This window comes from Serinus canaria, chromosome 1 (genome assembly GCF_022539315.1).
Source record: "Serinus canaria isolate serCan28SL12 chromosome 1, serCan2020, whole genome shotgun sequence".
In the NCBI taxonomy this organism is placed as follows: Eukaryota; Metazoa; Chordata; class Aves; order Passeriformes; family Fringillidae; genus Serinus; species Serinus canaria.
Genome location: NC_066313.1, coordinates 83,866,536 through 83,887,700, shown reverse-complemented (window position 1 = coordinate 83,887,700; position 21,165 = coordinate 83,866,536). Strand labels below are relative to the sequence as shown.

Genomic DNA, 21,165 nt, shown 5'->3' with positions numbered 1-21,165 from the left:
AGTTCTTTTTCTGATGCAATAGCCTGCAACAGCCAGAACCTAGAAATTCCCTGGGGAAGCCATCTGGATACCAGAGTTGACCTAAACACAAACTCTGATTTACAGATACTGAAATTAACGTTAATCCTAGTTTTCCCATTCTAGGGTTTACTCTAGTCTTTTACAGACATGCTTTCCCTTTTTTTCTCCTTACACAGTGAAGTTGACAGTTTCAAATACTTGTTCACAATTAGCGAGATTTATTTTTAAGTTCTGAAGTTCCACCATTTCTTTCAGTCAACAATATTACAGGTGTTCATTAGTGCACCATTTACGAGAACAGATGCTCTCATGCTCCAAATCAAGATTTAAACAATTCTCAAATAACAAAAAATATCAATGCTCCCTCCCTAATAAAGTATGCCAGAACAGTTACAAGTACACTTCAACTATTTATCACTTCTCTCTTTCACGGAAGGTTAAAAACTTACTTCAAGTACTGACATAGTTAATACATTCATCATTAAGAGATTTTCATAGTGTGAACCTGCCATACTAAGGACAGATACTGTTTGCAACAGAATCTCTGTAACAAACAAATGTAGGCATGGAAATTTGAAAGACTTCCTCAGCACTGCCCAGGAAAACAAAGCCAAAAGCAGGAAGACAGTACTACAGCTATTGAAATAAGAGTTAATAAGCTTTTATCATTTTTCCTTGCTCAATGAACTTCTGCAGCTAAAATGCATAATTGCCTTTCCTTGCCAAACAAGCTCCTCCAGCTTTCCCTGCTGGTTCTAGTGAAGGAAAGTCTGACCAAGAGCATTTCACAAACTCTCTAATAATAGACAAGCTCATTACATTAGCAAGACCACCAGCAAATATGCATGTTTTCCTCCTATGCTTTCTTAAAGCCACTCACAATTAGGACTTCCAGTACACTTATTACAGTACCTACAATACATATCCCCAAACAGAGGAAAAACTTCATTATAAACAGGCACCATGCAGCTACTCATGACAGAGATGGCATCCTGACTAGGCAGCAGAGAGATAAAGGGCAAAGAAAAACTACTAAACCATTCAAGAACAGAAAGAGTAGAGCAATAGATTATACAAAGGAGCTGAGTTGCCCTCATTCATATCAAATTGACTCTATTGAAATTAGGTAAATGAAACTGCTGAAAACAAATGGAAGAATTCAGCTTAAAATGAGACAAGCCCTAAACTACTGGAAATCCAACTTCCAGCCTTGCAAACATAGTTGACAGGATAACACTGTCCTGCTGAAACCAAAACTAAAGACTAAACAAACACAGACTAAAAAATTACAAGCACTTTTTGATCCATTGCACTGAGCAACGCAAATATGATTACTTATGCTTGCCTTCACTTTACAGTGAACGTGCTAACTTAAATCATGCTAAAAACCTTTTACTAAGCATTGGTTTTCAGCTTTGTTAAAGTGAAATTGAAATATAAGAAAACACTGCACAATTAAAAACAGACAAACAAAGAAACTAAACTTTCACGTGCAAGGGGCAGAATAGTCAGCAAGTTGACACAGCAGGAAAGTTGCATCACTGCTGTGAACTCACTGCCCACATTCCTGCATAATCAGAAGACTCATTTTTGCTGAGGCAATCTTGGAGCTATTTCCTCAGTTACATTACACCAGCTCTTCTAACCACCTTCAAAAGAACGTCACTGTCATTAAGTAATTTTCTTTGCTTAAGAAAAAATGTCCTTGACCTTCAAAAAAACTGAAGAGAAGCTGAACCATTACATTACATAAACACATCTCTTTCCATGTGTTTGGTTTTGCAGTTGTTTTAGACCAAGTAAAACTAATACCTCTAGACAGATCTTTATCATTGTTTCCCTAGAGCACCTTACCCATCCTCCACATACTTGAGCCATAAATCCAGTAATAAGATGCATTTCTACATACAAGATTATCCAAAACCAGCCAGTTACCAATGTTGAATGACATACTTGTAGCTGTTTTCACCTGTAGTATTAAGATTGTTTGAAAGACAGAATGCTAGTTCAAGTTCTTCTAGAGCAACTGGTTTAAACAGTGCCAAAACCTAAACCATTTTGGAAGTAATAATCTAATTGTTCAAAATCCCTTGTTTGTTCATCACCAACTTGTTCTTCAAGTGGGTTATGAAATGAAAAATGCAAGCAGCTGCTGACTCAGCAAGGCTATTCAAAACATGAAAACAAAGCCCTGGCCTTTTTCTCACTTTGGCCTATCAAAGTACATCAACACTACAAGCTTCTTTTTTTTGTTGCCTTTTTTTATCCTCCACTGAAAACATTTAACTTACATATGACTGAGACAGTTTGAAATTCAGGAAAGAAAGAACTGTGCTCCTTTCTCAGCCCAGCAAATAAGGAGTGTCCATGTGAGTACCAGCTACGCAACCCGCCACTGCTGCTTAAAGAATAAAATTAAAATCTCAGCCCCAGAAATAGGGCACCCTCCTCTTGCCCTTTCCTCAAACTAAGGCATAGGGGAGGGAAGAATTTACTTCCTTGCCCATTCCCAGCCACATTTTCCCCTCTTACCAGCTCAGGCAAGCCTGTGGCCACAAGTGCACACAGAAAACCCTTTTTGGGCATCAGATGAAAACACACACCTGGTTTGTACTGTGGGCCCATAAGCACTGAATGGGGAATGAACCTGCAATGGAAGCAGGTACAGCTGGCAGCTGGGGAGAGCAAAAGTAACACCACAGGGCTTGAAATGTCCAGCAGCTCAACTGAACTGAGTTTTACTTGGAACTACACCTTTGCGATTTTTCACAGATGAAGGAAGCTGGTGAAGCTACCTAATTACATGAGAGAGCAAGGAAGTAAAATCTGACTAAAAGGGTAATTGCTTTTCATTCAAGCTCCCAAGACAATGATTCCATTATTAAAGAGTCATGCCTTCTCTTTCAAGTTTGGCTGGGGAAAAAGAGTGGCAAAACTACCAGCTAAGCAAAACCTTCTGAAGAAAAAGATAGAGAACTACACCTTTAACACAAACAGATTCTAGAAAAATAAGTCTCCTTTATATAACCCAGATTAAAAAAAAAAAGAAAAAACACCAAACCAAATGAGCAATCGACCAAAAAAGGAAGGAAAAAAAAATCACCAAAGGAAAAAAAAAAAAAAAAAGCACAAACCACAACCCCCACAACATAAAATTCCCATTTAAACAAAAATATAGCAAAATTTCAAGATAAAAAGCTTCTCTTCATGGTTCAGTTTATGTTTACATCTCAAGAGAATAAGATTACTAAAAGCATGGAATATGAAACACTAAGTAAAAAACTAGCATTTGGTCTTCCCTGAAGAAGTTCTTTTGGGTTTGTTTTTTTTTTTTTTTGTTTTGTTTAAGAAAAGTGCAAAGACAACAGAAACTACCACCAATTCAGTGTTTCACAACTTCCATATCCTACATACCTCACTGTATAAAATCAAAATACATCACAAAAACACCATTTAAAACAACTTCAGAACTAGACTTTACATTGTCCATAATCCTGAAGAGCAAATGATGCCCACCTACATGAACTGTAATTAAAGCCAATACTTCATCTTACAGCATGTATTTAAAGAAACACATTTCAGGCTTTCAGAAGTCTTCAGAGAACTGAAACAACAGGTTCTGCAATTCCCAATGGCTTGCATTGTACTGTTGTCATACTTTTCATGAACAGTAGTTACACGTGAGATGTAGATGCCACCATGAAGATAATGAAAAGAATAAAGATTTCCACAAGAAAAGCTGCTTCTTACAATCTTCCTAGTGTAGTGCAGTGTTTTTTGGTTTATGCTGCCCTTACTACAAATATTTCATGATCCTTATAGACTTTTTACAATGATGCTTTGCTTTTTAAAATTCCAATAAGTATATATCATTTTCTTGTAAATATGAAAAACTAAGTTTGGGAGGAACAGAAATATACATTTGCATAGAACAGGACAACAAATTTCTGAAATGGTGAGTTTATTTTGCATTATTTTGCTCCATCTTTGAGTACAAAATCTTCCATCTTCCAGATGAGATTGGAAAAAGAGGGATTTCAAGGGCTTATCAGCTATTGTCCTTGATGGAGCTGCAGGAACCTTTGCTTGTGGAAATATTTTTGAGACACAGATAACTTACAGCGACACTCTGGTGTACAGATTTTTTCCAAACTCTGTTCTAGCCTTCACAGAACTCCCCTACACAACATCGAGAAGATTTTACTTAACACGCTTATGGAAAAGGAATGAAATATACTGACTAGTAGACAATACCAGATAAAAAGCAATACACAGCATCAGTAAGAATACTCTAAGTCTTATTTTAGCAGCTGTGTTCACTCTTGGCTGCAGAATCACAGCCAGCACCTGTAATTTCCAAAGCAATAATCATGAATGATCAGTGGAATGCCTAGAAAACAGGTCACATTATTAAAGGACAGAAGAATAAACACAGCTAAATACTACCTAGTGGAAGCTAAGAAAAACTATTAAGAGAAAAAGAAGGTGACTTAAAACTGGGAGAAGAGGACAAACATATGAAAAGCTAACACCTTCAAAGGGAAAGATCCATATTCTAGCGAGCAATAATCTGTAACACAGAGTACATAGCACACTCACTAGGAAGTCTACAGCAGCAACTTGAGGCTCAGATTCAAAGTAGAGTTCTGTAGTTTAAAACAGCCTTTCATCACAAACATTAAAAAAAAATTCCTAAACAAATTTCAAAGACAGTAGGATAGAACCTTGACATACCTTCTGCCATTACAACCATATCAAAGAACCAAAGCATAACACTCCTCCCAAAAGGAGCTAGACTCTACATCAGAGAACCTGCTCTTCAATTAGAAAAGCTTGAAAGCTCAAATCTCTCATATTTTTATTGAAATATTTGCCATGAAATTTCATTTGAAAATGAGTGATTACCAGAAACACAAAGATTTTGAAGAAGAAACAATTAAAGCAATTTCCCTATTCAGGGTTAGGAGCTATTTTTACCCAAGACATTCTACACCTTTACAAAGCATCTAACACACCACAAAGTCACCATGTATTTGACCATTCTAGATAAATATACTCTTCGTTGGCAGATGCACAGCAGCAGGAGTCACTAACAGAGCTCCAGAAGGGCATAACAGAGATGCTGGTATAGTATAGATTTGTAGTGTTTTCATAACAGTACAGTCTTGCTTTTCATTCTTTTCCTGCTCATCACAGCTATCATCTCAGGGTCTTATTATACAAACAGAGTATAAGTACATACGGACAAAATTCATCCTCAGCCTGTTGGTATGACCACTACCATACTCAGCAGAAACAAGGGAGGAGGAAACTCCACTACAGAAGTCAAAGCTATGGGGCTGAGGGGAGAAAAGTAAAGATTACTTGTACCTTACATAATTTGTCTCAGTGTATCAAGCAGAAAATCTCCTTTCTGTCACCACATCGATTCTCAAACAAATATTCACGGCATAAACATAACCACCTGCACCTTCCCACATGCTTCCTCTGCACTACAAGTTGTGCCCATGAGCTGCCACATGATTTGGGATCTGCAGCCAAAAAGGATATAAGGGATTGTACCTGTAACATAACTGTAAAAGGAGGGAATAAATAGTACAGCACTATACGGCACAGAACTGAAGACGCAGCAAGCAAATCCAACTGGAAGCCTTTGATTACACAGTGCCATTCCTCTCTCACTTTACCGGAAATGGAGAGGAGACTGATGGGGAATTTGGAACTCCAAATTCAAGCCACAGATGCAAACATACAGTGCATCCTCTCTCTCAGGGAATGTGACATTCATAAGGATGTCACCTAGAACCAAGACGACCAGAAAATGAAAGTTACCTCTGCAGGTAACACCTGTTCCAAAACACGACTGGCTTTCCAGGTCCATCCTCACTTCTATCCCTCAAAGTCCCTTCTACAAAACACAGCCAGTGTAACCATCCTGTCCTCTTTTTTCAAACACATGCCTGTTTGTATTCTTCTTCCACATCATCCCTCTCCCTGCCATACAACTGCGTAGCCCTGTGACAGTTCCGTCACTGCTAGGAGCAATTACTAAGCTTGGTACCACACTGGCAAAACATCGGGACTAAAGCCTGTCAGGGCTTACTTTGGCTGAACTCCTGACCTCCTGCAACCGTTCCTTGATTTAGCTGTGACAGCAATTTCTCCAATAAACCAGGTGCCTATGCCTCATTGGTTCTACTGTTGTTTACCTGGGCATGCTGCAAACATAGTTTCATACAGAATCAGTGACAAACAGTCACTGCACAGAATGAGATAATCAAAAGTCCACAACAATAATGTAGTGTAGAAAAATACACTACATATTATACACTACATTATTATACATTATACAGGCCTGATATGGGAGCAGTAGCTTTGGGAAGGGAAGAGACAGGACACAGCGGACACAGGCACATATGATAAACAGAGATGGCTTCTACAGACTCGGCACAGGATGCCCCACAACTTGAGAGATGCTGGCTAAAAGAAACACAGACCTGAACAAAATTGGTTTTAAGGGTAACAAACAAGAAAGAAACAGTATTTAATACACAGTGCCTTTCTCTTATTTGGATGTACTGTGGATAACCAATGGAGGTAGCTAACCACAGAGCTTCATGGAATAATCAGAGAATAGCAAAGTCACATTATTAAGTACATAGAATGATCCCAAGAGGATCCTAGAGTGAGGAAGATGAAATCACAACCATGAGCAATCACACGCACCCGGTGAAGGACACCTGATGCTGACAACTCTGTATCAGCTCACCACCAGGATGAAACTACTGACCTTAGGACTTGGCAACAGGGAGCACAACTACTGTAACTGCACTTTTATTCTTTCTTTTTTGCAACATTAAGATCTGATGTAATAATAATTAGGTGCTCAAGATCTCAACTATTCTAACAAGAAATTCTTGACCTTTCCTTTAAGGTATGCTTCCACTTTTAGACACAACATTTTGTGCACAGCACACCAGAGAGGCCTGTGCTCAGTAATTCACACAGAGAAATATGTGCAGAGATACAGAGAGAGAACGAATTATCTAGCAGGTACTAAGACTCTCAAAGTGTTCTCTATACACCAGCCACTACCCCTGAAACAGCGCCAAGAAGCAGAGTTTCAGTACCCAAAGGCTTTTCCATGCATTTGGCACCTACCACACTGCATACAAAGGCAGGCACTAAGTCTTCTTTTCTTTAGAGCAAAAATGTCCAACCCTTCCCTCTTCTTTCTCAAGTCAGACTCAACTCACCTCCTCACTAGAGCTGCTCCCTCCTCACCAGAGCTATTCCTGTCAAATACAGCCCGTGAAACAAGTTGATAATGATACTAAAAATCAACACACGTGGTATTGCAAAAGGCATCAGGAAAAACAGACAGAAAGGAAAATACCTCACTGAGAAAACACTCATTACCCAGAAAGGACCAATGAAACTGAAACAGTTTATACCCTAACCTGATACAGAGTAACAGTATTAGTAAGCATCAATACATGCTTAAGTAATAAATTCTTAGAGATTAAACAGTATTTTTTGACACAGCTGTCATGTGGAGAACTTCCAGAGGAGAAACACTTAATATCTCAAAGAAAAAACGTTGCAGTTTCTAGTTCATATACGTTTAAAGATATCGGATTTCATTTAATTACCTGTCACTATTAAAAACTAAAACCACTGTTTAAACTGATTGCTTCTTTCTTATAAGTCTACAGTGACAAGTAAAAATACATTCTCTCCTGATAGCGTGTATATACAGAATGCCATTCAGTCAGCATTCCATATGGTTAATACAGCTGCCTTTATAGGAAACTCTTCGACACAAAAAAGTTCATAGACGGGGCATTGTCCACGACGATATGAATATAGCGACAGAGGGGACTCTCTTATCATCCAACCACTTTCATTTATCCAACATTTTCATTTATTAGGCAAGCGCACGAAACATGTAGATATCAGTGTCACAACACGATCTACAGCACTAACGCCCAGTAAGAGATAAAAATAATTAAGAAACCCACATTTGAATCACTTCAATTGCACTAAGCAGCTATTTTTCAGCTGGAAATCGAGCTGCCAGCCCCTTCACGGACAAGCACACGTACGGCCAGGCCGAGCCGGGCCTGGCGCGCCCCGCCTGCGATGAGGCCGCGAGCCCCGGCCGGGCCCGGCGCCTGACTCAGCGCCGTGTGGGCCGTGTCACGCCGCCGCGGGCGGCCCGGCGCGGGGGTCCCTGCGGCGAGACGGGGGAATGGGAGGGGGTTTCCCCGTATCCCTCACCTCTCCTCGCTCCGGTTCTTCTGCTTCTTGCCCATGGCGGCGGCACCGGTGCGCGCGACCCCTCAGCGCTGACCGCGCGCCGCCCCGCGCGCCGCCCCGCGCATATGGCACCGCCGCGCGCCGCGCACGCGCCCGTCCCGCCCCCAGCCCCGCCCCGCCCGCGCCGCGAGACTCCGTGCGCGAGCGCCTCCTGCCGGCCGGAGGAGGAACGGGCCCGGCGCCGGCTGCTCTCGGGTGCTCCAGGGACTGACCGGCCTCGTTCGCCTCAGTTTGGACGTTGGGCAGCCCCCAAAAAATGTCTAAGTGACGCCCCGAATCTTATACCTTCCTTCCTGGTCCTCTGGCAGCCCTGGAAAATGTCTAAATGATGCCCCCAGTCTGTAGTTTCCCTCCAGCCCTCCTGCCTTTCCAGGGGCCCCAGAACTTCCAGGCAGGACTGTGGCCATGAAACCTGACTGATAGTCAAAAATAAACGCGTTTGAAAAGTTTTACCTGGAGGCAAATGGGATAGCTCAGCAAAAGTGGGGGAATGAAGAGGCTAAGGAGGAGATTTTCATGGAGCAGGGCAGCAGTACAGCAACCAGGAAGTCATTTTGGTGCGGGACATGACCAGGTCACCTCCCCCAGCCCTTCACGGGGCTCTGCTGGTCCGTCACCCCAGCACCCACCCGCCTACCTTTTAGGCGAAGAGTCACCAGTTTACGACCTCCCCTGCGGTGACTGGCCTTCTTCCTAGGGGGGCCTAGGAGGCAGCACTGAGTTTATGGCTGTGACCTACTGAAGTTCCGGGCATTTAAAGCACGGTAATTCCTTCCCCGCTGCCAGATTTTCTCAGTGTACAAAGCTTTCCTTCCCACTCCCCTCCAAGGAGCCAAGGGAGCAAGTGCTGTGCCCTCTCACAGGAGCGCCGGGGCCCTCCTCCTCTGAGGAGGAGGTGGCTGAAGTTCGGAGAGACAGCGTGGAAGCGAGGCAGCAAGCACGACATACTGGGGTGGAGGGGCTACAGGTGCGACCTCACCTTCTTGTGGCCACTTTCCTCCGGATCAAAGCAGGATGGAACAGAAATAACAACGTTCACGGGCAACACAGACAACATTTTATGTTTTTATTTAATAGGCTTTGAGAGCTGCACGTGTTCTGTTGTTGTCATCACCCTGCCACCGTAACTCCTTTGGTCGACGGAGCAAGGCTCACTGTTCACTAACACCTTTCAGCCTCAGGATCACCACCTCCCTGACTTCTTACTTGCCTTTGCCTTTATACAGCTGTAGCTCCTTATCAGTCTCTCCCACCCAGGCTCCCAACCGACTGCAGATAAGGCCGAGTTTATCTTCCCACCGCGCCTTTCCCGTCAGCGCACTTCGGTACCGGGGGGCCAAATTTCCAAGAAAGAAGAAAGCCGAACACGTGTGTTGCGTTTTGGTTTTTTGGGTGGATTGGTAGGGTTTTTTTGTTGTTGTTGTTGGGTTTTTGGTTGTTTTGTTTCTGTTTTCTTTTCTTAAAAAATCCACGCTTTAATATCCCATTACTTATATGAGCGGATCTTCCAGCGCACTTACAGAAGAAGCTAAGAGACGGCGAGCCGCAGCTGCTGCGGCACAGCCCGACTCTCGGCGAGCCCGCCGGGACTGCGCAGCCCCCGCAGCCTGACTTACCTCACACCTTCGCTACGGGGCCCGCCCCGCCGCGCCCGACCGCTACACAGTGCCTCACGCCCAACCCCGAGCAGGAATCCCCCACAGAACAGCGCCAAGCGCTGCCACCGCCAGAGCCGCCTACGCGACGGGAAAATGCCTTGGAAGCAGGGGGCGTGCCCTGCCCCGCCTCTCGCGGCCAAACCCTGCCCCTCGCAAGCGCGGTGGGAGAGGGAACGGCAGCGCCCCAGTAGGCGGGTGCTGGCGGAGGCGGGGACACCTTGGGGTAAAGCTGCGGCGACGCGGACTTGCGGCGGCCACCTCGGGCGAGTGGCGCTCCTCCCGCGGGGTGGGCGGACTCCAAGTTCGCGGCTCCCGCCCACGCACACACGTACGCGCACACGCACACACATAAGCACGCACGTACGTACGTACATACGTACGTAGCCAGCGCAGGGTGCGGGCCCGCTGCCAGTCAGCGCGTCGGGGGTAGTTCCGCGGGTGCGCGCGCGGCCTCCCGCAGGGGCGCGCGCCCGCTTTGCCGGCCAATCAGCGCGTCGGGGGGAGTTCCACCCGCGCGCGGTGCGTCCCGCCCTGACTCTCGCGATAGCGGCGGAGGGGCGCGGCCGGCGCGCGAGGAAGCGGAGGGTGAGCGGCGGGTGCTGGGAACGGGTCGGGGTCGGTGTCGCGGCCGCAGGCGGCGGCACCACCAGCAACGAGCCTGGGGCAGGGCGGGCGGCGCGGCGCCCCGCCCTTGGAGAGTCCGTCCTGAGCCGAGTGCGTGCATTTTCTGTGGCGTTGTGTGTAGCGAGCCCGCGGAGGAAGGCGCGCCGCGCCTGCGCAGTGGCCCCGCCTTGTGCCGCCCCGCTCGTCCGGGACCCCGGCGCCACTTCCCGGCCGACTGGCGGAACCGCGTCCACGCCGGTGGCGCCGAGGCTCCCGGCTGCGTAGGAGAAGCCTCTTGGCACGCGGGGTTCCGCGACTTGGAGGCCGGGATAGTGCTGGGCACCTCGGATAGCAGTGGGGACTCCCGGGGGTTGGTCCTGTTTTCCCTCCTGATTGCTTGGAGGACCAGCCTCCCTTTGCCCCAGCTGAGTAGGGGCTCTCCGTCTCCTGGAGACCTGCTGGCCTCTGATCTTCGCCGGCAAGGTTCACATTCCTTCTGGAAACATAAGAAAGGGTGGAGGGCAAGCAGACTTCGTGGTTAGGAGCTTTGGGAAGAGGGAGGCAGAGCGAGGCCGCGGGCCAGAGCGAGTGTGGCAGTGACACGCGTGGCAGCGGGCCGGGCGCTGCTGGTGCTGCCCTGCGCCTGGACTGCTGCCGTCATCTGAGTGCTTCTCCCGGCCTTGCTTAAAATGTTTCTCTTGCTTGTGTATGCGAGGTGTTCACAAAGCCAGTGACGCTGGCAGTTCGCATGATTTGAAATACAGCCAAGAGTACCCTGGAACGCAAAGTCGGCAGCTCAGATCCGTAGTCAGCAGGTTGAGAGTCTGAGTAGGGTGACTGTGCACTGTCACCGTTTCAGGACTGTCAGTCACTACACTGATAATTTTCTGCAGTATAAGTTTATTAGGGAGAACAGTCGATTGTGTTGTCACAACTCTTCATGCACTCTGATTAGTGTTGTGTGTCTTTTGATGTGTTTGGGCAGGGAGAACTTTGCAGAAAATTATTTTGGCTGTGTTTCTTCACCCAGCAATTAGGTAATGGCTTTTAAACCCTCTTGCTGGCTGCCATAGGTTGTTGTTTACAGTAGCAATTTTCTGGAACTAATTAAAGCAGTGTATTGGCCTAGAGCATTTGCTGTTGAGCACCTTGTCTTTCTTGTAGCTGAGGAGAGGAGTGTTAATTCAGATTTATATATGTTATTGTGCCTGAGAGCTTAAAGTAATTGCATTTAAACTACTGGGACAAACTTACATACTGAGCGTTGCTTAGACTTGTTCTGAGGCATCCTTTACCGCCTCCCAGCAGCTTGGAGCTTTCCAACTGAATCTTCTTGTTTCAGAATATTTGTTAAAGTAGGTACAGCAGGCTCAGGATGAGCATCATTTTGGAACTGCTGATTTTTTCTTCTTTATATTAACAAGCAGTTTTATGTTCCTGTGCACTTTCAGTAGCTGTCTTTGGGGCTGAAATAATAGGACTTGATTTGTATCTTTGCCATCTGTGTTCATCATGAAAGTATTCTTCAAAGTGGGTTGCAGTAAAGAAAAGAACTATCTGTTAACTACTCCTGTCTTCAAATAGCAGAGAACTTTGTTTTTGTATGGTGTGAACTGCAAGCAAAGAGAGATCAGAGTTTTAATTGTTTGTGTAAATGTTAATTCCTCATATCACTTTTTCCACAGCTCTGAAGAGACCACTTTCCAGCTAAAGATGGCTGCTGATACCCCTGTTGATATCCTTCAAAAAGTTCTGGAGAATGAAATACTTCAGTCAACCAAGGTTGTGGAAGAACATCTGGATGCTGAAATACAGAAGCTGGACCAGATGGATGAAGATGAATTGGAACGCCTTAAACAGAGGAGGCTGGAGGCCCTGAAAAAGAGCCAGCAGCAGAAACAAGTAATTTCTGTAGTACAGACTCTTGATGTGTAGAGTGTAACAGACTTTTTCAAAATTGTATGTGTGAACTAAGTGGTTTAGGGTTGTTTGGTTGGTTTTGTGGATTTTTCCCTCTTTCTCTCCCTTCTGTGTTTATTAATTTTAAATTGTCCAGGAAAGGAAGTGTCTGTCCACATGTGCATGCTTTGTGTTTTTTAACAGGAGAAGAGAAGCACCTCTGTGGTTGTTACAATAAGGATAGGATAAGGAGTTTCATACAGAGATCTGAGTGTGTCCCTGTTCACTGAACATTGCTATCTGGAAGCATAAGTCCTGTAGGCAACCAAAGCATAAGGCTTTAGGCTCCTTCTGAAGTGTGTGGATTTTTACTTACAGCATGTGATATGTGCCCTCCTCTTTAGCTATTTTCTAGTAGGGTGAAATGGGATTTTTCCTTGTTCCTAGGTTGGAATAATTTGTCACACTCCTTCTGAGCCAGTGAAATATTGGCTTTGTAGGACTGCTCATTTCCTCTTACCGGAAGGAAATACTCCCTTGGGACCTAACACCTTATGTCAAATGAGGTCTTTATGCTCCCTCAGAGCTCTTCTTGAGCAATTGTTTACACCATCATTTTGGTAACATATGGTGTAAGACCTGAATTATAAGTAAGTAAGGAAGCTGTAGGTTTCTTAGCTTATTCCATCTGAGCTAACCTAAACAAGAAATTGATTGTGGTGGGGGAGAAGTGGCTTGGCTGAAAGGAGATACCTGGCTGTGATGGAGTCCTTAAAAGCTGATGCCAGACTTTGAAATGGGAATGCAGTGAAATGGCATGGCATGGCTGGGATGCTGGAGGACAGGCAGCGCCAGCAGCTTTGGTTCTGTAAACACAGAAGAGAAACACTATTCACTTGTCTTCAGAAGTTCAGTTTATATTTGATTCTAGTGTCTTCCTTTTTCAGAAGTCGTAACACTTAGATGTCCTTGGATATGAACATGTGATAGGTTCATGCAAAAACTTCTTCATGTCACTGTTCTCACATGCTTTCAAATGCAAATGTGGTGTAGGATACTGCTCAGTAAAAGGAATGTGCTTCACACTCTTCCAGAATAAATCTGTGGACAGGGGAATTAATGCACAATCACTGTTGGAGGATAAGTGAGTTCTTGATTTGCATCATGATGACTTCTTCATATGCTCATACTTGCATGAATTTTTAATGTATACAATATTCAGGAGAGTCTTTGTTCTACCCTATTTTAGCTTACAGGATATCTTTGGTTTGCTTGGAAACTTTTTTTCTTTCACCTTCCTAAGACAAAACTGCAAGATTAAGAACAGTGATTTATCTAAATTTTTTCCCCTATTGGAAAATTAAGGTTTATGTCAAATTTTGTCATACTGCACTACTTCTAATAATGTAGATTAGTCTGTACTTGTTTAAATACACTGCAATTACCTTTTAGTATTGTAGAGGCTGTGGGTTTTTTCCTTTAAGTATGTTTGTTGAAAATGGGGAAGATTAGCTCTTTGGAAACTGTGTTTGCACACTTAATCAGACAGTTTTTGAAGTTACCTCTAAATTCTAGCTTGTGACATTCTGTTTCTCCATCGATGTTATGACTGATGGTGCACATGTGTTTTCTGCCTGATTTTCTGTGAGCCTGGTTCATGTTAAGATCCCTTCAGTGTATATTTGATAGGTAAACATCATTTATTGCAGATGAGTTAGTAGGCTTTTTCTCTTACTGATTTTTTCTCATAGAGTAAAAAATTAAAAGAAATTTATTTAATTAATGTAATTACTTGACTAAGTTTAGATGAGTTCTTTGAGTGTACATAAGAATTTTCAAATCCCAAGAGTCTTTGTTGTATTCTTTGAACTACTCTTGTCTTACTGAGAGGCTGCATTGCAGAATTTTATGTAGCTCTTTACAAGATTTGTATTTCCAAATAAGTAAGGTGGCCTTGTATGTGTATTTTTAAAATAAAACTAAAGGGGAGGAAGTGATTTGTTTCTCCAGTACTGTATGAAATGAGTTTTCACTGCAGGCCCCCTGTGACATTTTCTAAAAGCTGTAGAGTTTGCACAATAGATAGACTAACAACCTCCATACTAATTATTTGCTTTTATGTTTTTCAAGGAGTGGCTTTCAAAAGGTCATGGAGAATACAGAGAAATCCCAAGCGAGAGAGACTTTTTCCAAGAAGTCAAAGAAAGTAAAAACGTGGTTTGCCATTTCTATAGAGATACAACGTTCAGGTATAGTTAACTAAGCTGTGCTGAAGAAAATTTTGTTTAAAGGTGTCTACAAAAACAGATGTGTTTTTTGTTCTTTCAAATCCCACTCATGAACAGACATTTTTAGAACTATTCACATTGCTTCATTATAAATCTCAGTCACTTTTCAAGACATTTGATTTTTTTAAATGTATTTTTCCACTACAGTTAATCTGAACATGATTGGACAACAATTAATATTCTGCTGCATAGTTGATTAGAACATAGATGTTTAACCTCTTTGACAATATTTGAGAGACTGTTGTGTTTCATTATTGATTTAGTTTGAGGCAGTTAGGTCTGTAAATGTAGACCATGCAAGAGGAGCCTTTCAAAAAGATGCTTTGGTTAGTCCAGATAGAGATATTCTGGGTTGTTCTAGCAAACAGGAAAAAAACCCCCAAAATCTTGTCTAGGCATCTTGAGAATTTAACCTTTTACTCTGAAAGGATCAGTTGCAGCTGCTTTCGCTTTGTGCCTGTGCCTTTGTGAATCTGTCGCTTTTTTTAGAGTGTGAGACACCTAGATCTGACGATATGTGGTGACTCAGAATAGGAACCCAAACTACGATGTCCCACTTCCTTAGAAGAATTTTGGAAGTTCTGGGTTCTAGGCTGTTCTTCACTGGGTCTCTCTCAATGTGTTCTGTTAAAATGCAGTAGCAAAGTAGAGTAGTTTATTGGAGGAGGAACCAGTTGTCCTGGTTTTGGTTGTTTCGAGTTTTTTTCCCTCCAAAGGTGTTATGTTCTCCCTGACTTATAGAATATAAACTGAAACAGTCTCCCTGTGAGAAACTGAAAGAGGTCAAGGCTGGATTTTGCAATGAGGTATCCATGTCCTACATTTCCTAAGTGTTTAAAGCAGTTGTGTTGGGCTAGCTTTTACTCAGGGTGAAAGGCTGTCACTGCAAATGAAGTAGCTAATACAGGTTTGGGTTCTTGTTTCTTGAATCAGCAGTCTGTAGGCTCAGACTGGAGAAGGAACTTCTGAGAAAGTGCTTTGTAAAGTGTGTCATGCTGACAGACAGGTTGAAGCTTGTGTGTTGGGTTTACCAACCACCTTATCAAGTTGCTTTCATCTTTGCCCAGTCTAGCTTTTTTGATCTGTTCAGCTCTCCTCAGTGATGAGTCCATGAATCTCTGTGATCTGACAAGTATTTTGAGCAGTTCACATCACTGTCCCATGGCTGAGAAGCAGTAGTTTTACGCTCACTCCTATTCCATGGCAACAGAGAAGCCACGTATTTTTGCCTTTAGCACTACTGTGCGAAGTAGTCAGTGCAAATCACTTTTTTTCCACTTACACTGAGTTACTGCATCTCAGCTGTGAAGGTAGTGACTGCAGAAATCCAGAACACTCTTATCATGTTGAGAGTACTTCTATGAAGAAATCTTCTGTAGAGAAATTTTTCCAGTTGACAGGCAGTGAAGCTTGAGCTGGAAGAATAGAAAGAGATGTCATCAGTAAATGCAGGCCTCCAGAAAGGAGAGCGAGGCTTCCAGGTTTACAGAGGGTAATTAGGAAGAAATTAGAGAAAGGGATGGCATAATTACACAGTAGAGGTGCTCCAAGCTGTTCCACTGTTAGTCATTAGATCTAGCTACCTCTGAAACATAGTTTCTCTTGAAACTAAATTCTCTATTACAGAGGTAATGTCTAATTATTAACATGATAGAACTAGATCTTTACTGCTCCTTTTAAACTTCCTCTCCAATGCTTATTCATCAGCTTATTCATTCTAACACTATATATTTTGGGTTAATTTTTCCACAGGTGCCAAATAATGGACAAACATTTGACTGTATTGGCAAAAAAGCACATTGAGACAAAATTCTTGAAATTAAATGCTGAAAAATCTCCTTTCTTGTGTGAGAGACTGCGCATCAAAGTAATTCCCACTCTAGCACTAATAAAAGACGGGAAAACACAAGACTACGTCGTGGGCTTTACCGACCTCGGTAACACTGATGACTTCACTACAGAAACCTTAGAATGGAGATTAGGCTGTGCAGATGTAATTAATTACAGGTAATTAAGTGGTTTGTGATTCTTTTCAGATTAAATACAAAGAGAATGTGCTTGCAGACGGGAATCGGAAAGGTTGTAACTTTATTATGTTGTATGCTAAAAAAGACATGTAAGAGCTTAATCTAGTTACTTAATCTGTGTGCTTCATCAAGGGAAAGGAGATAATCTCTTTGGCAAAGTGTTGAGACGTTGTAATGAGTGTTGAGGTGTCCCTTTTGTAGAGTAATAAAAATAAACCCAGTTCTTCTCATGAGGTGTATGTAGAAGCAGTGATGCTCTGAATATGGCTTCAGTGTCATGCATGTAATGTAATCCTATAGCATCTATAGATGCTTCATGTCACAGTTGCAATGCAGTGAAGTCTGAGCATTTTTCATCCACTTCAGAGAAAACTCAGCAAGTCATCCTTAAACTGTGTCTAAGTCAGTATTACATACATGAATATACTTTTTTCTTCAACAAACTGTACTGAAAGTGGAAAATAATTTAAATAAGTGTAAATAAACTAGTAACAGTACAATATAATCATCATAACTATCTTGCTAAAGACTACAGAACAAAAGGCAGTAGAACATATCTGTCACCACAATAGCCTAACTTTACCGGAGAATTATTTACTAAAATTCTTCTTTCCTTTCCAGTGTGGTTCAAATATCATCTCTCATTTTGGGTTAATTTTGCTCTATTGTTTTGAATGTATTTAGTGCACTTTAAACTTTAAAATTCATTACCTGGATTTATTTAAATGTCTAATGACGTAAAATTTTGGCAAGAAGTATTGTATCTTAAAGCCAAAGGAGCTACTACTCAATTTGGTTTAGTAGCTGTTGAACTTTGGGTGAAATGACTGAAACTTACAATTTTAAAACAACTGGTATTTCCCAGTTCAGTAAAAAGGAAATATGCAGAGACAGCTTGGATGCATATTCTAGACTGCAGCAGCCTTTTATGGGAAAAATCCTTCACTGGAGTTGTATCAAGCATCACTAAATTTGCTAAATGTTGATACATTGGCTTATGGCATAATTTTACTTCTACTTGACTCTACTAGTACTGTGTATTTGTTCTTAGCTCCTTGTGGAGTGGGGGAATTTTGTTCTTCGTTCCTTTTGGCAGACCCTGGCTTTGCAATGCGAGCCTGATTTCCAAACTGTTCTGAAACAGTTCCCACTTCCCACTCTCTGGAGTTCCTGAAAAGGGCAGAGGCCTCCTCAGAGCTTAGAAATAGTTCTTTTCCTCCAACCTGTGGGATAGCAAATGGTAAAAGGGTATACTTTATTTAGGGGAAAAACTGTTCAGATCAAATTATTTGTCCAAAATCAGGATTCAAGTGGTATGTTAATTTAACATATGTGATTAAATTACCGTCTGTGAACTGTATACTTAGGATTAATATCACCAAAAGAGTATTAATATTTTGTAAAGAACTACACATTTCTAAACACACCTTTATACCTAATTCCAGAAGGTTGTAACTGTTGTAATTGCTCACTCACTCACTCACTCACTTGGATGCAAACCCCTCACAGGTCATGTGAGCAAAAGCAGGGCACACCCTTTTCTGAGCAGCTAGAGGGGATTCCCCTCCTTGCACAACCCTGCTGGAAGAGAAGCAGGTGCTCCAGCTTTATGTGAAAACCTGCTGCTTCCACCAGGGAGCCCAGGCCCATTCCCATGGATGCACATGCTGCTGAGAGAGCCCCTGCAGGATCATGGGGGCACTCTGAGGTGTGAGTTCCTGCTGGGAAGAGATAGATAGCACAAAGTGGCTTCTGGCAAACCCAGTTCTGACTCCAAAGTCCCTTTTAGCAACATTTTAGCTTCTTTTGTGCTGGTGGTTCCCCAGCTGTTTTGAAAAGTCTCTCTGTAATTCCCTAGTTACAGTTCTATCTGACAGATTGAACTGTAGCATGTCTTTAGCATGATCAGTTTGCAGGAATAGCCTTTTCATTTTACAGCTCCACGTACAGGTGCTGTTTACTTTCACACTCCTGCCTTTTAACTCCAGTTATCCAAGCCATTTTGACCAGGATGTGCTATGCTAGCAACACCACAGTGCTGCTTAGGGTGGCTCTAGCAAGTAGGCATTGTATTCTATTAGAATGTGTGTTTCTGGAGAAACAGGTCATTAGACATGATGCTTACTGTCTGTATGAATATGGCTTTAATCAACTTGTCTTACCCTTTTTCTGTAGTGGAAACTTGATGGATCCACCTTTTCAAAGTCAAAAGAAATATGGAACAAGCTTTACAAAGCTGGACAAGAAGACCATCAGAGGAAAGATATATGATTCAGATTCTGATGATGACTAGAAGAGCCGCTAAATATATTTGTAAATCATCTTTTGTTTATGCGTGGTACATTTCTAAGAATGTTTTTTATAAAGCTTACTGCTTTTCATTACATCTGCACATAATTCTCATTTTTCTATACAGTTTTATACAACTGAGTCACAGCAGGAAAAAGCTTAAGTATTTTTTTTTCCTCTTTTGGAAGTCATTTGTCATTTGAAAATCTTAGTCCTTCTAACTAAATGACATGGCAAATGATGAACTTAAGCCCTTTGTCTTAAGTATAAGTTTATTAAATGTTTTGAAGTAACTTAGGAACAGCTGTATGAAGTCAGACCAAAGGTCCCTCTGGCCCAGGATCTGGTCTCAGTGGCTAAAAGGAGATGCACAAGGAAGAAGGAAAACAGGGTGACCAGGATAGCAATGCTTCCCCACAGTCTGCTTTAAGCAGTCTGTAGCTTGGGGAACACCGTATCTGAAAACATTTGCTGCTTAAAACAATAGAAGAAAAATCTCTTTAAATCCTCATAGTATCCAGGCATCCACATATGTGGCAAGGAAGTCACAGTTTAACTGTGCTGTGTGAGGAACTACTTCCTGTTGTTTTCATTGAATCTAACAAAGGTTTTTTTTCTGTTTTTCATTATTAAAGGAGGTAACATTCACTTCTAAAAAAGATTGTTCTTTATAAGTTCCTCTTCCAGTTGTCTTTTTATATTTATTATTACTTGCATTATCAGGAAAGCACCATAAAATTATTAGTAAAGAAATTGTGCAATTTAACAAATAATTGCTTTTCTTATGGTGCCATATCATGCCATTGAATAAATAAACTGCATTTCACTGTAAGTTGTAAAAACAGTCATAACTTCTGTGAATTCTGAAATAGATGGCCAAGAGAAATGCCCTTTTACCATCTACGAATGCTGCATGTCAGAGCTGATACAGCAGGCAATAGCACATAGCAACAAGCATATTGAAAACAGCCTTGTTGATGGGTTTGTATCATTCTATGGTTGTGAATGTGTGGATTTTATAGCAGATAAGAGTACAAGAGAGTAGAGTAGAGAAGAGTATTTGGGAGAAACCTTGATTGTTAAGTTTAGATATAGTGCGACATACTGTGTACTGTTCTTCAGTGATGGACAGAATTTTTAAGAGAGATCTTCCTTGGACACAATATAATATTCCTGGCTAGGTGAACCATTGATGAGTTTTCTTTTCATTTTCAGAAAAATTATTTGCTTTGTGCTGAAGGACCCTTTTGAGGTGGTACTTTGAACCCAGGTGGTCCAAATAGCAGTGAAGTGGGTCTAGCCAGTCTTGCTGCCTTGTAGTAGAGAACACTTGTGATTGGGCCAGCCCAGCAATATATCTCTTTAAGTTTAAAAAATTATATTTTATTTCTGTTCATGTACATTGAAATAAAATTATTTTAATTCTAATGTTGACTACTGTATCCTTTCAAAGAAGATCTAGGTGCTGTGGAATAATTTCTCTATTAATAAAATCCATCAGAAAGTTTGTTTGCGCCCTTTCTAGATTTCTAGGACAGGTGATATACAGTCCTGTCCTAACATACAGGATCACTTTGAGAACACAGCTTAAAATTACACAGCTGCATAAAGGAGACTTGCTTCACGTTGATCCCTTTTTTAATGCACAAACTCTCTAAATGCATTAGAAAGTGCTCCTTTTTTTCCCCTGCATCCAGTTGCATGAAATTCAGGAAACCAATGTTCCAAGAGTATTTTTACAAGTGTCTTAGGAGTCATCACTGAGCCCTAATTGTGTTGAATAAGCTGTGTAAATATAAAATCACCTCTAATGTAGTTGCGTGGTGTGTGGAAATGCGTGGGCTTGTCAGGATTCCGGCGCGGTGCGTTGTTGGAGGTTACTCAGTTCCACACGTGAGTAGCCTTATTACAAAGTCAGTGCAAATCCTACTTGGAGTCTGTGCTTTCATGTCACTTTAAGCTGATGATTTTTTTTTCTAGGTTAATCTCCCCTCTTCCTGGGACCTTTTCCTTCCTCAGGCTTGTAACATGACCACACATACTCTAGTGCTGATACAAGGA

At 42.2% G+C, this 21,165-nt stretch overlaps 2 protein-coding genes across 4 annotated transcripts in view; one reads left to right on the top strand and one right to left on the bottom strand.

Annotated features, from left to right (window-relative positions):
• The window catches only part of EIF5B (eukaryotic translation initiation factor 5B), a 38,066-nt gene extending 27,685 nt beyond the window's left edge, over positions 1–10,381 (bottom strand). The window contains exon 1 of the mRNA XM_050974570.1: positions 9,957–10,381. Coding sequence (XP_050830527.1) covers positions 9,957–10,372 — 416 coding nt within the window. The 5' untranslated portion in view covers positions 10,373–10,381. The remainder of the gene's footprint in view (positions 1–9,956) is intronic.
• Positions 10,382–10,434: 53 nt separating this feature from the next.
• TXNDC9 (thioredoxin domain containing 9) lies at positions 10,435–20,532 on the top strand. 3 transcript variants are annotated; one of them, XM_050974629.1, is made up of 5 exons: positions 10,435–10,583; positions 12,287–12,503; positions 14,631–14,749; positions 16,541–16,795; positions 18,991–20,532. In XM_050974629.1, exons 2-5 carry the CDS (start codon positions 12,315–12,317, stop codon positions 19,106–19,108), a joined length of 681 nt encoding a protein of 226 aa, XP_050830586.1. In that variant the 5' UTR covers positions 10,435–10,583; positions 12,287–12,314; the 3' UTR covers positions 19,109–20,532. The 3 variants fall into 3 exon arrangements, with proteins under 3 accessions (XP_050830586.1, XP_050830592.1, XP_009083654.1); XM_050974635.1 differs by having other exon boundaries at positions 10,573–10,712; XM_009085406.4 differs by lacking the exon at positions 10,435–10,583 and adding an exon at positions 10,805–11,084.
• Positions 20,533–21,165: the final 633 nt, after the last annotated feature.

Bases quoted from the DNA above. Each gene is read 5' to 3' on its own strand.
- TXNDC9 (XM_050974629.1), top strand. From the start codon at position 12,315: ATGGCTGCTGATACCCCTGTTGATATCCTTCAAAAAGTTCTGGAGAAT. The intron at 12,504-14,630 runs GTAATTTCTGTA...ATGTTTTTCAAG, and splicing joins AGAGCCAGCAGCAGAAACAA to GAGTGGCTTTCAAAAGGTCA. The intron at 14,750-16,540 runs GTATAGTTAACT...ATTTTTCCACAG, and splicing joins TATAGAGATACAACGTTCAG to GTGCCAAATAATGGACAAAC.